The 13,961-nt window shown below is 34.4% G+C and overlaps 1 protein-coding gene across 3 annotated transcripts in view; it reads left to right on the top strand.

Annotated features, from left to right (window-relative positions):
• LOC111413909 (NFE2 like bZIP transcription factor cap-n-collar) overlaps positions 1 to 13,961 on the top strand; it is a 50,022-nt gene that overhangs the window by 14,940 nt on the left and 21,121 nt on the right. Inside the window, exons 1-3 of one of the 3 annotated variants that reach the window (XM_023045050.2) lie at positions 796 to 1,039; positions 11,912 to 12,109; positions 12,165 to 12,234. In XM_023045050.2, coding sequence (XP_022900818.1) covers positions 1,037 to 1,039; positions 11,912 to 12,109; positions 12,165 to 12,234 — 271 coding nt within the window. In that variant the 5' untranslated portion in view covers positions 796 to 1,036. Of the gene's footprint in view, positions 1 to 795; positions 1,040 to 11,667; positions 11,856 to 11,911; positions 12,110 to 12,164; positions 12,235 to 13,961 lie in introns of those variants that run through there. The other 2 variants (XM_023045049.2, XM_023045048.2) reach the window with 2 other exon arrangements.

The raw sequence follows: 13,961 nt of genomic DNA, 5'->3' as shown, positions 1-13,961 counted from the left end.
AAGTCATATTTTCAATTTCTTTAAAAAATATATTTATTATTATTTGCCAACTACAAATAATAAGAGTGGAATATATAAATAAATTATTAAGTTAGCTTCGTAAAGATAAGAAACGTATTTAACCGCAAAATGATAAAACAAAGATTAGTCATTGTGATTCCTAAACTATGGTAAAAATATTATAAATATGAGCAAACGTGCGTAGGTTTTTCGAGGTCGAAAGGACCTTTGGGTCGATGGCTTTCTCTACGGGCGTCGAGACGCTCACCGTGATGCACCGGGGGCATTAAAAATATTTTTTCTACGTTCGTATATAGTTATTTTTGGCCGACCTTCCCGGGCGGTAACCATCCAAATTCCCTTAGGTCAGTACACCACGTTTAAATACATCGAAAATAAAAATATTTATACTTTCACCTCAAACGTTTCATTTTTTTTCAGAAAACAGTTTGAAAATAATTTTGGCGACCTCTATGAAGTGGAGATCGAAATGGCTCATTTTAGGTTACTCTCTTTCATTTGTTTGTTTTAGTTGTCGTTTTCGTTAAGAGATGGCGTCGAGTAATTATTTTAATTTTTTTATTTTTTTTTACCTACCATTTAAAATAATTGCGCTTCTCAATACTTCTTTTTGATATTTCTAATTGACCTTGCATTTTATTTGATACGTCAAGGTGAATAATTTGGAAAATTACTATTTGTCGCTCGATATATTATTTATCGCTAAAGCAATGACGTATTTCCTTGAATGAAAAATATACGCGTAGCCAATTGTTTAACTGGCAGTCAACGCGAATCTTCTTAGCATAGTGTATACGCCGGTTCTCGGCAATTAAAGCATAGGAAAGTCAAGGATACCGTCACGGCGTATGTCAATGAACACTTTCTAGCGTATCGGTTGGCGCTAATTCTTATCAGGGTCTCAAAACGTTATCTATTATTTAGTTGTCTTCCATAGACCACTTAGGATAATGTCGACGGCGTAGATGTGCGGTTGTGTTTTTGGATAATCTCGCTCTTTTGACGTCGTTTAATCATGGTAAGTTATCGTTTTCAACACCCATGTCATTAACGGATCTTTAATTCTTTAACGCGGATATGTCTCATGTTGTTTTTATTATTGAAATGTTCATGATTTTATTTCTTCCTATTTGTGTCCTCGTTATTACATCAATATTTAAAAAGAAGGTAGGAAGAAAAACTTTCACTAAGACGTAACAACTTCGTCGTTTTCCTTTTAACGACGTTCGGTATTTGATTTATTTATTAAAAAAAAATGTGTTCGTAGATAATATGCGCTAAGTACTTATCGTTATTAATTGTTATCGCAACCTTAAAAGTATATTATATATAACGTACGTTTTCGTTACCGTAATAATATTTTTTTTAAGTATTCCAACAACGATTGACATTCTATGCTTTCTAATAAACACATTATGTATTTCACAATAACGCGCCGCTGTTGGGCTACGTTTAATTATCGTATAAGATCCATCTGTTATATTGGTTGCATATCTCAATCCTATCTTCAGATTTAATTACGGATTTTACAATTAAAAACGTATTATCTTAACTACCCAGCTGTTTGTCAATACGTTAATTGTTTCAAACTTTCCATATTTAATAATTTGTGTTATTTCTTTTAAGCGACAAGTGAAAATGTTTGGTATGTCAAAAATTATTAAGTTTTGAATACAGTGGTTGTCGAGACATTTCACGGTGGACATTGTAGTAGATGTAACTAATGGTGTTGGGGGCAAAAGGTGTCTAACAAAAGGCAAAAGGCACGGAAAGGAAAGACAGGTAAGCCGGAAGGGTTGCGGCGGCGTCTTCGTAAGTGGTGTACCAGCGATTATTAAGCCCAGAAGACAATCGTCGGTTGACAAATGACCATTTCGAGTGATCGGGTGGTCAGAGGGAATCGGGATGACAAATGGGTGTTGGGACACATCTCAGCACCGAGTCCTCCCACAATGACACGACCACCGCGTCGGCCCGATACGGACGTCTTCAAAGAGTCCACGTTACATGCCTCCGCGTCCCGTTGTATTACATCGATTTTTATCTTCGCCCGTCACTGACGATCTTTTCTGCTCGACCTGATACGCGTTTATACGATTTTGATTGATTGAACCACACGTCGCCAACGAATACCCCAACATACTTTATGGTTACCATTATATTTAACCAAGAGGACGAATAAAATAAAATGATGAGATGTGAAGAAATATCGAGATAACAATTATATTCCAATCCTAAAATAAAGAGTTGTGGTTGAAAAAAAAATAATAATATGAAAAGTGTAGAAATGTCTTCATAAAAAGAGTACAATAATATCGACCGGTTGAGTTGAGGCTTATTGATTTTTGAAAACGCGTCGAGGGAAGAAAAACGAAAAGATCGAGAGAAGCGGAGGTCGACCGGCTGGAGGAGTAAAAAAAATATAATAATAAAGGTAAAAAAGATATTGACGAGGGAGCCGGAGGTCAGGAGACGGGAAGAAATGAGGTATGACGGTACAACAAAAGGCGATGCCGACATAATCAATGGCGACCAATCAGCAGTCGCCTTTAAACAGGCCTACAAGCCGCCAGCGCAGGGTTGGCCGGGGTCTGGTGGGGAACAGTTTGTGGCCGAATTTATCCATCCGTTCGTTCAAAAATTTAATATCGTCCACTAATTGATTCCCGTGTAATTCTTCTTTCGATATGGAGAGATCGAAACAGAGCCCTTAATGACCCATATGCGAAGTATTTTAATAGAGAAATTAACTATCCACCCCGTTCTTAACGAAACGCCCGCATGGAATAAAGAAACGAGAGAAGGAAAAGGAAACAAAAAAAAGGTACACGAAACCGTGCCGTATCTAAAAGGCTTGCGAGGCATATAAATTGGAAATTATAGCCCTAAATTAAGAGGGTGGGGAAAACGAAAAGATGGCCGAATTAAATTATTGACTCTTTTTAGAACGCAACGTTCCCAAAATTTGACCATAAATGTTGTGTAAGCACCGGTTTATCGCTCGCGGGGTCGAAAGTTATCGGCTATTTTCAATTTCTACTATTATAGCAATCAAGCAAGATTTTGCGTCAACGTCCGCCGAAAAAAAGCGAATAGATTCGGCGTTTATCGAATAATCCGACCCGGATAAGTTCGCATTGTGCCGCCGGCTCAAAGCGTTCCGACCAATGGCGTCGTTAGACGGGCCAATTCACATGGAACTGAATTCCTATTAAGAACTACCATTTATCATCTGTCATCCGCTTAGACCGCTGCATACGTCTATAGGGTATTACAGATAACAACTCAGAGACGGATTCAGCTTCAAAAAACCACAGACAGATCTAACTTACAATATAATAGTTGTCCTAAAACACTTATTACTTATAAGTTGTTAATATATTTTTTCAAACAATCTTTATGATGTATTATCCGTAAAACGTTTAAGTTATTTGGCACAGATAATACACAATTTCAGATTCTGCCATCTTAACAAAGAAGACTATATCTTTAAAGAAAAGCTTTTTAATGTTATTTTATATGTATGTGTGAAGATGGAACTTTTGCTACTAGGATATAATGTCTATTATAGTCGTCTTAATTTTTGCGTGTTTCATTTGCTGTCACAAGATTCTTCTGAATAAAATTTTCAATCATAACACAAGTCAGAAAACATATACCAACTTTATTATTTCTAGGAAAAATTAATTTGTAATTCAAGATAACATTTGCGTAGAAAGTTCTTACTTTTTACTTCTTACTATCATTACTTTTTTCTTATTTGGCAGTGCCCATTTCCTTTTATTCACCGCCTTTAGCCTTCTTGCGATTAAAATATTTTTCTGTTATGACTTTATTGGTTCTTTTTATCATCAATTTAAGATCTTTCCATATTATTAACCATTTCTATAAAATATACGATTTTATTCAATTTGACTTAGATTATTAATTGGTCAAATTCTAATTTCTTCGTGGTTTTCGTTCTCAACAAGATAGTTTGTTTTTTCTCATTGGCAATATGTTCCACCCTTAAATAATTGATAGATACATTTAACCTATAGTTGTGAAGTCCGTCATGGCTCTGCGAAGTAGCTCATCAGTTCTTTTATTCTGAAAATAAGAAATAAATAAAGGAATAAATGAAGGAAGAGACCATTTTGAAGATTACCAAATAACCTTATTGTCTTCTTTGAGCTTATGTGTAAAGTCTGGTAGCACGGTATTTCTGTTGATAAAACCAAAACGAAGCACATAGAGATTGAAATTTGGCATACACTTTATTCAAGCATTAACAAACAATGTACAATCAGGCCCGAAGACGCTTGAGGAACAAAGTCACCGTAGCAGAAAGATCATCCCATGCCTTCTAAAGAGCGCGCTTCAGACTGTCGAGATTCTTGTGAGATAGGTCTTGTACTCACAGACCCACCATACGCAAAAGTCGAGGGGATTTTAATTAGGCCACTCCATGGCTGGAAAATTGGTCCGACACTACTGCTTAACCACCTTAGCCTTGTGCGCAGGCTCTGAGTCCTGTTGGAATGTCCCGGGGCATCCGTTGAAATGAGACTGGCTCCAAGCAAGCACTTCCTTCATCAGGATCTCATCAAGATAGTTCTAAGAGTTGATCTTAACCCCCTGATCTACAAAAATATGCGGTGTGTTCCCGCTCCAAACCGTGACCTGAGCGGCGTTACCTTTTTGGGAAACATAGCAATCACGCTTCTATCTGTAGCAATTCTGTCGTTTTGATATCGTCATTTTGATGCTACGAAACCCCAAACAATATTTAACGAACCTGTACATAGATTCCTCCTTAGCCATTTTTTTGATACTCGTCTTAGTATACTGGTTTACCTTGTCCTGGACATGCTTGACCATTGCACCTCGATGCTATCAACCTCGCGATAACGACGGATTGTGCATTGGATGCCTCTACAGGAAACTCCGGTGATTCTGGCTCAGCTTCAAAATCATGGAACATTCTACGTCAGACATCGTTATCTGAAAACGCATGAAGCAATTCTTTAGATTCTTTAGATGCGAGCAAAATTTCACATTCATACAACAAAAGCGAACAAAATTACAACATCGCAAAGTTAGGCATCCCATACTTTTGTGACACCTGTACGTCTTGTCTTCTAAAAGATTCATGTTTCCCTGCAGTTAAAGATTTGAGTTGAAGACTTAGGGCTGTATTTTCGAACGAAATACATTTTTGGTCACTTATTCACTATTCTCTCTTTTTTCTGATTTATAATGTTTAAACGATTTACAAATCAACAACACACTAATCACTTAAGCTCACCTCATGGAACTCATGAGGAGCACGGCTTGAGTGACAGCGATGAAGTTGTGGTCGGAATTGAAATCTAAGAAACTATATACAGGTGTCTCACGTAACTATTCGTGCAGTTTTGGAATTTTTGGTTCATTCGGAACATTTGATCCAAAATATTTTCAAGATGGCTGCCAGAAATAGACCATAATTTCGTTATTTTAAATGGAATACTATAGTTTTTATTACACCTCTTAATTGTACGTAAAAAAATATGTTGACTTTCATAAAAGTTATTGGTACTTAGAGTTTTTAATTTTCGAGTTATTTTGATTTTAAGTTTTTTTTTTGCATATTTCACCATGCTCTCTAAAACACCATATCTCAGCCAACGATCATTCAAAAAAGCTGTAAATTGGCCCGATTTCTCTTCAGATGCTGTCAAATAGATAGTAATTTGATGTATCAAAGTATCTTATACAGCAAGGTCAAAAATTGAATTACCGTTTCTCCATATTCAATTTAGAGAGGGTCGAAAATTTTGGACAGGGTGTCCGGAAATTACGTCTATATATTTCAAGAGGTGATTTTACATCATGAAAAAAAGTTTATATAAAGTCCGGTCCGAAAATGCTTCCTAGAGCCCTTTAAAGATGGCAGTCAAAAAGTATCTCAAAAACGGGAAGGTTTAAAATGCCGAAATTCGGTGTACAGGGATATTTTTACGTGATAAATATGTTAATTAAAAGAAAAAAAGATAATTTATGGGGTTCAACATAACAGGTAGCGCAGAATTGATTGATGCATTTTAAATTTCAAAAAAATATGATAAAAAAAGATGTGGTATTAAACGCGCCTTCTACCTACTTATACTTGGAAAGCGCGACAAAGTTCGTAGTATGATTCCCAGATCTTTTTTGGCAGCTCGAATTGAGGTGTTGGGACTGGGCTCGAAATAAGTTTTCGAAACTACATTTTTTGGTCAGTTTAATACGTGATTAATTCGTCCAAAATGCAAAAAATTTGCTTCTATTCTTCTAAATTTACCTTTTGTCATCGGAGGTAAATGTGGATACTTTTCATTAAACATTCTGCAAGTTCTGCCAAGAATTTTGTCGCACTCCGTGCTTGAAAAATAAATTAAGGATTAGGTTATTAATATCCATTTAACTGATTTGAGACTCACAAGCATCAGACAGCGTAAGTCAGACGATTCATTTGACGTTTATCAATAAGTCATTGAACATTTATTTTTCATGGCACACTAGATTAATATTGATATGATGTGGGTGCATTTAAACCGTAATTATTTCCCAAACTATTAATGTCAGGTAGAGGACATATGGGGTATAAAAGATGTAAAATGCCATAGTGCCATAGTAAAGTGACCAAACGATCTAGACTGCCGTTCTCGGCACCAAAACACACTTCATCATGTTGCTTAAGAATGTTCTGAATTCTAAATTGATATCCCAAAAATCGAGTGTTTTCTGATCTTTTGAACAAATGTCTATTAGAGCAGATTTTTTTTGAAAAAATCGAATAACTCGAGAACGGCCGAATCAAATTGCAAAAAGTAAAGTTATTCATTAACCTTGAAAATAGACAAATCCAAATATGTAAAAATATATAGGATGTCCCATTTGAAAAAATAATGTAGGTGGCGACTTCCGGTATAACCGGAAGTGCTAGAAATCTGAAAATATTTTAGTCGAAGAGAACGCAATTGATTATATTTAAATCTGAATTCTCAAATTTTAACATCTAATGATCGTTCTCGCTGAGACACCTGTATATACAGGGGTGTTTAGAATTCTTCGATCAACTCTGAATCGAAAATCTTAATGTTAAAATGTTGTTCTAGTATGTTGCCAAATGTGTTTTTCATAAAGATATGATAATGAAAAAATGTTAAAAACGAACTTTAAAAATAAAGAATCAAAGAAATGAAGAATTAATCAAAGAATATACCACACTGTTGTAAAGTTTAAGGAGATTAACATAAAAATCATTTTACAGTAAATTTAATCTAGTGTTAGTACATCAAAAATAGTTGCTTTATTTCAATAAATTTTAATAATTTTATTACAAAACAATATGTATATACAAGGTTAATTACACCCGACACGCTACAATCAAGTGATAAAGATAAAATTGAATAAATTGCGAAAAACGTTCCATTAATCAATAAAAAGTTTCAATAACTTTTTATTTATGGCGTTTGATTGTGAAAGAATGAAATAATTTATGTTGATACGTTCCTTTCTTAAAAAAATCAACCTGACTTTTCTATCGGATCGAAAGCTCTAGTTTTTTTCTTCAGCATCAGTACAATCCTGTGCGCGTCCTGCTGTGTTACAGCTAATGATATAAGATAACTTCACGAAGAGTCGAAGTATAATCCGAGAGGGGCCGACCTCCTGCCAGAGACGCTGTTAATCGATTCTCATTTAACGATACGGAATCGATCGTGCGCCCGCGACGGTATGAATAATGAGATTGTTATAAACTATTAGAAACGGCCATTGTTGTAAAGCAAAGGTTAATGCTTGAAGGTATGTTTGTCTCTTTTGCACTTATTGGTATCATATCAAGATACAATCTTCTAAGCCTTTCTATTCTCGGTTATTTGCAAAACGGCCTTAATCGGATCTGACGGAGAGGAAGCGATTTTGAGATGGAATTTGCGATACAGACCGTTTTCGCGATTGGTCGTATTGCCGGAAGTTCTCGGTAACCCCCCTTTTATTCGATCGTCCAATGAGTCACGTTTCTTATTTCCCCTAATATCGAGGAGGGTGAGAAAAACTCGACCCAATAAACCCATAACGGAAGCCATAACGGCAACTTTTGCCGTAATTGCCCCTTTCCTTTAAGATACATAAACCGAACAGTAATTAAACACAGAGCAAATTGCAGTTCGATAAGGAAGCTTAGAGCAGCCTAATGTATTTACATTAGTATCTAGTAATTGGGCTTAATGGAGATTTACATTCATAATTTATTGTAATAAATGCGGACGATGTGAAGACGGAAAAATCTCGCTCTCGATCTCTTTTACAACGATGCCCTTATAATGATTTGCATTTAACATACCGCCAGAAAATCGGGATGACAACGCCGATACGGTCCCAGATTGTATCTTATTGTCGTCAGGCGGTTCATATTAATGGAATTAGTTGTTAATCCGTCCGTATGTTTAACGATATGACCGACATTCTTTAATGCTCGACTTAAAAAACGATAATCTTTTAATCAACACCTAATTAAATTTTACTTTAATCTTTAATAAATAAATTTGCAGTAATGACTCTTTTTAAAACGAATTATTTGTTTTTAATTCTGTTTGATATTTTTCTATTACATTTAATAAAAATTATTATTGCGTAATGTTAACTGCGTAATATTTCACAATGTTTATCGAAATATAAAAAAAAAATCGTTGGTAGCTGAAATATTTCCTTGAGACATAACAATAACAATTTATTATGCAAAAAAAGGTAAAAACACCTAAAATATATAGTTTATTATTTAAATATATAAAGAAATTATTAAATTAAAATAAATCGATTAAAAAATTTATCGCCAACTAAAAAAATAACATTTTTGTTGTCTGGAAACATTAAGATAAAATTCTTTATTATAACAATAAAATCGGTTAGATATACCATTTTTCGATGTTCGATAAAATCTTCTAAAAATAAAAATAACAGATAATCGAAGTATAAAGATAATGGAAATATACAAAATTAATCAAAATATAATGATAAAAAAAGTAGTTCAAATAAACAGAAAATATTAGAATTAAAAAATAAAAATATTTTTTAATAATAACAATTTCAACAAACATTTTATTTTTATGCTTAAAGAAAATGACAAAAATAAGATTAAATTAAATTAAACATTTTCTCGCTTTCCTCACCATCAAGGTCTCAACTAATACCTTTATCTCACATCGTAAATCGCACGGCTTCATGTGAAACGTTTCCTACTCACTTTTAATCTGTATTTGTCATATTTTTTTCCCCCGATTTCAAGTAGTCACTTATTTACAACGATACTATTGTGATTGTATGTTATCAAATTACTGATTATGTTAAGAAAAAAAATTATTTATAGCCCGACAGATATTCTTAATGACTAATTGCGTATTAAATTAACGTTATTATGAATATAAATATTTTCGCAAAAATTAGTTTTGGGTAAATATATTATCTTGACTTTTTGGGCTTTCAGTTCATGATTGACTTTTACCACCTCTTGATAAATTTAACCGATAGATAAATTGGATAAATTACTACCACTCATAGTTAAAGTCTCTGATAGCGTTATCTACCGGATAGCTTAAAAATTGGTTACTACACTGTATTTACCTTATAGATACCGCTATCCAAGGGATAACTTTTGAAATATCTGTAACCCGTGGATTGGGTGTCGGATAAGTTGCTATCTAAGGGATAAATGCTTAACCTCAAATAAGATTTATGCTGACGTATAAAATTCGAGCGTTTTACTATTTTAGTTTTTCACTAAAAATAAATGTAGTAATAATGTAAATAAATTTTTATTTTCTTAAATTACTTTTTTTTTACAAATGAATTGGAAATGGAAAAAATACAAGGGAATTGATAGCTGAACGTTGTGTATTTTTTCGCTTGTTTAATAAGCAATTCAGTTAATTCCAGTCTCTTTTCATTCAAGTGGTTATATCCATCATGTATATAACAATATAATATAATATATACAATTTCTTGTTGTAGTTGTTGTACGATTTCTTCCTCTATAACTAATTGTACATCCACTGGTGTAGAAGACAACACTTTATTATGTAAGGAAACTGGTGTAGAGAGTGGTTCTTCTACATCAATTTTTGCAACCTCCGTTAAATCTAAGTTACAATTAGGTACGGAATCAGAATCGTATATAGATGCATCATGAAAGAATAAAATTATCTCCTTCAAACAGCATTTAAAATAAATTTTACCTTTGATTCTTTCTTCAATAGATGTGAGCACTATTTCTTTTTGAGGCCCACCACCAGTTCTCATCGCGTTTTGTCGAATTTGAGCACATCTACTTAAAATATCGTCAAAATACCTAATAGGTCTTTTGACCACATAGAGCTGTCAATTTAACATAATAGACAAAAAAATCCCTAGATTTCTTGGTTATCTCAAGGATTTCTTAACTATGAGATAAATGTTATCCTGTTATCTACGAGATAAATTGTATCTCATAAATAGCTTAACTAATAGATAGCATTGGTTTGGTAGTAACGGGCCTAAGGCCCACTTTTACCACCTCTTGATAAATTTATCCGATATATAAATCCAGCTCGTAGCCAATGAGAGCGCTTAAAACCGCCGTAACCATGGCAACTATCCTCTAGATAGTTTATCAGGAGCATGGTAAAAGTGGGCCTTAGCCAATGAGAACCATGGTAAATTATCTATCGGATAAATTTATCGAGAGGTGGTAAAAGTGGGAATTAGTCAGTTTGAACGTTCATGTATGGAAAGCTTTATAACATGTGGTCGAGTCGTGTGCTGACGTAGCTACAAACTATGAATTACCTTTCGGAATTAAAGAGATTAGATGAAATTTACTTGGATGGAGATCGTCGAGTCGGATGAATATTAAAGCTTTGCGATATCTGAAAGTGAGTCATGATGATTTTAATGAGACTAGAAACTAAATGGCAAATAGCATCATTACTAGACTAGCCACCTTTTATTCTCAGAAATGTTTGAAAGTTACCTAATACATTTACAAATTCAACGTTAGATAATTGATGTTAGATGAAAATACATTATTTGTTAAGGGATATAAAATATTTTTTGTAAGATTTTCAACGGTTGTCTGTTAGAAGAGCAGGTGCGGTTGAAAAAGAAAATTGCCCTCGGTGGGTGCCTGATGAAAAATTGCTGAACTAATAAAAAAACGCGTTCACGGGTATATGATTAAAATGGGAGGAGCTTAAAAGACAATGGGTCGGTTAGGGTTTCAACCTACCACACCTTCGGCCGAAGAGCAGACCGCGGTCGCCGCCGCCATCTTGTGCTCGGGCGAGTTCGCGGTCCTTTTTTTGTTCTTCCTCTACATGCACGACCGCTCGTCTCGGTAATTTTATTAAAACAGGTGGTGCATAATTAAGAGGAAATTGGAAAAAGGGGGCGTTTTAATTAATATTTAAATCGTTACGTTCCTCTGTTTTTGAACGATACAATGAACTGACTGCTTCGTTCGTGATGATAAGAAGGGAAAGATAAAGAAAAAACATTTCTAGGGTTAAAGTTCGGTTGATGTGTGTTACATTAGCAATAATCTAAAGTCGCAAAGTTATATCTATGCTCGCGATTATGTTTGTTAATTTAGTACGCCGCCACTGTTTCAGCGAATCACACGAAAATTTCTTATCTTACTCATCTCCCGTTCAAAAATAATTCGCGCAAGCGATAAGGCGACGAAACCGAGTGATGCAATTCCAACTATCTCACTTGTGTAATACGCAATGATGCTAAACGAACAGGAAATATCGTGCATTTCCTACTCAAATCCCAATAACAAACTAGATAATGTAAACACTCAAAATAAACAAAAATAACCTAATTTGAAATGAATTTGTTTTTCAAGGACATGGACTTGATCGAAGTGCTATGGAAACAGGATGTGGATCTGGGGTATGCCCCGGAGATGCCATCATCCCCATCTGAAAAACTCAAAACTGACGACCAAAACAACGAACCTTCGGCTTCCTCCGCCAGCAAAGTTGACGATGACGACATCGAGAAGCTTAAAGCTCTCAAGGCTATCAACGAGGAGAACTCGAAAGTATGTTATTATGAGGTTAGTTTTTTTATTTTTGTTTATGTTTGATTTTTTTTAGAGTGAAGAGTCATCTAAGGAAGATTCCGATCCTTGGGCTGGGTTGAAGTATACTATTGATACAGAAACAGGTATGCATTTTAATTAAAAAAAAATGACAAGTACGCAATGATCAATTTATACTAAAAGAAGACAGTTATTATAAAAGAATTTCGAAAAAAAAGTTTATTGTTGTTTAACCCTCCGTAGATTTGGGTTTAGTTGTTGCCCGTTCAGATTGATAGTTCAGAGTTAGATTAATAACAATAGAAGTTAGATTCGTGCTCTCCCGATAACTCCCAGTTATGAGTAATGATGTTCCCTGACGTTTAGGTACAGCTAGAGATGATTTGGCAAAAATTTCCTTTGCCATCCCCAGCGGGGTAACAAAAATTTTTTTGAAACTGTACCGTGCATATAAAACAGATAAATAATTTTTAATGCAAAATAGAGCCGTCAATAGGAATTGTTGAGAAGAGTCGTCTTCAGTTGAGAGCGTTCGTTTAAAGGCTTTATGATTAGATTATACAGACAAATTAGCATATCGAATGGTCAATGAGTTCGCCTCAATGCCGTACGGCACTAGTGTTACAATTAGAGGTTCGTCTTTTGTCGATGGCACGCCACAAATGTTGGCCACTTTCAAGAGGCTCCTTGCAAGTTGTCATGACTCCTTACTTTAGTGTTTTCCTAGTGAATGACGGCACGGTTTCAGGTGATATAACAAACACTAAGCACATTTCATTCACTCCGGCCTTTACTACGTCAAGGACCGCTTATTATTTCACCAAGATCGCGAGCAATTTATTCGGCCAGATTTTTTTGTTCTCATTTTTTTTTAGTATAAGAACTTAAAAGCTCTAATCCCGCTACATAAATTAAATTGAAATGGTAGCCGAAGCAAAGTGCTCAGTCATTATACCATTTTAGTACCGGGAAACGGGGGAAGATGAAAAATGGTCTGTCTTGATTTCATCCCCTACGAAACGTTCTTGCTTCACATCTAAAGATTTTCTTTTAAAAGAAAACAATTTCCCCTTCTCGATAAAGCCATCTTGATCCTTACGTACTTGTGCATAAAACTCAATATTATTTTAGTCTTATTTCATAACAACTTTATTGATTTAAGCTAAATTAGTTATGCATTCCATAAAAAGCTCAAGGTTGGCAAGACAAAAATAAATTTGCAGAAGACTTCTTTGTTTTAAGATGTCAATATACGTAAGAAAAAAAAAGGAGAATCAAAAAGTCAAAACCTGTCATTAAGTGGATATGGGAAGAAGTTGCCTTGCGTCCTTTTTAAGTGGATTAAGCCTTTTGTTCACCTTTCAGAAGATATTCTTATGGCTCTTGAGAGTTATATTCTCTTAATATTCTATTGTTAATGTCAGTTTTACCATTCTTTTTCCACTGCTCATCATTTACCTGAAAAAAATGATTTCAATTTTTTTATATTTTTGGAAATTACATGTTTTAGATTATTGCCATCTTCTTTCAATATGAGAAAACCTTAACAATTAATAAATCAAATGTATTGTGTGAGCTTAAATGCGAGATTTGATTAAATGTGGCATTTTAATTGATTTCTTAGAAACGAAATACTTTAATATTCTACATATAATAAATGAAGATATGAATAAAATATAAGAAGTTATAAAAATTATTAAGGTTAAAAACATGAATATTGATTGTATTTGAAATTTCTGGATGGTATAATTTAAGATGTAAAGATAGATTAATGCTATCAGAGTGTCTGGGGTTAGAGCAGTAGGGTTCGATACCACTCCCCTCTTGGTGGGTCTGCCCAGGCAACGTTTTC

Source organism: Onthophagus taurus, chromosome 8, assembly GCF_036711975.1.
Source record: "Onthophagus taurus isolate NC chromosome 8, IU_Otau_3.0, whole genome shotgun sequence".
Classification (NCBI taxonomy): domain Eukaryota; kingdom Metazoa; phylum Arthropoda; class Insecta; order Coleoptera; family Scarabaeidae; genus Onthophagus; species Onthophagus taurus.
This window is presented reverse-complemented; position numbering and strand designations above follow the sequence as displayed.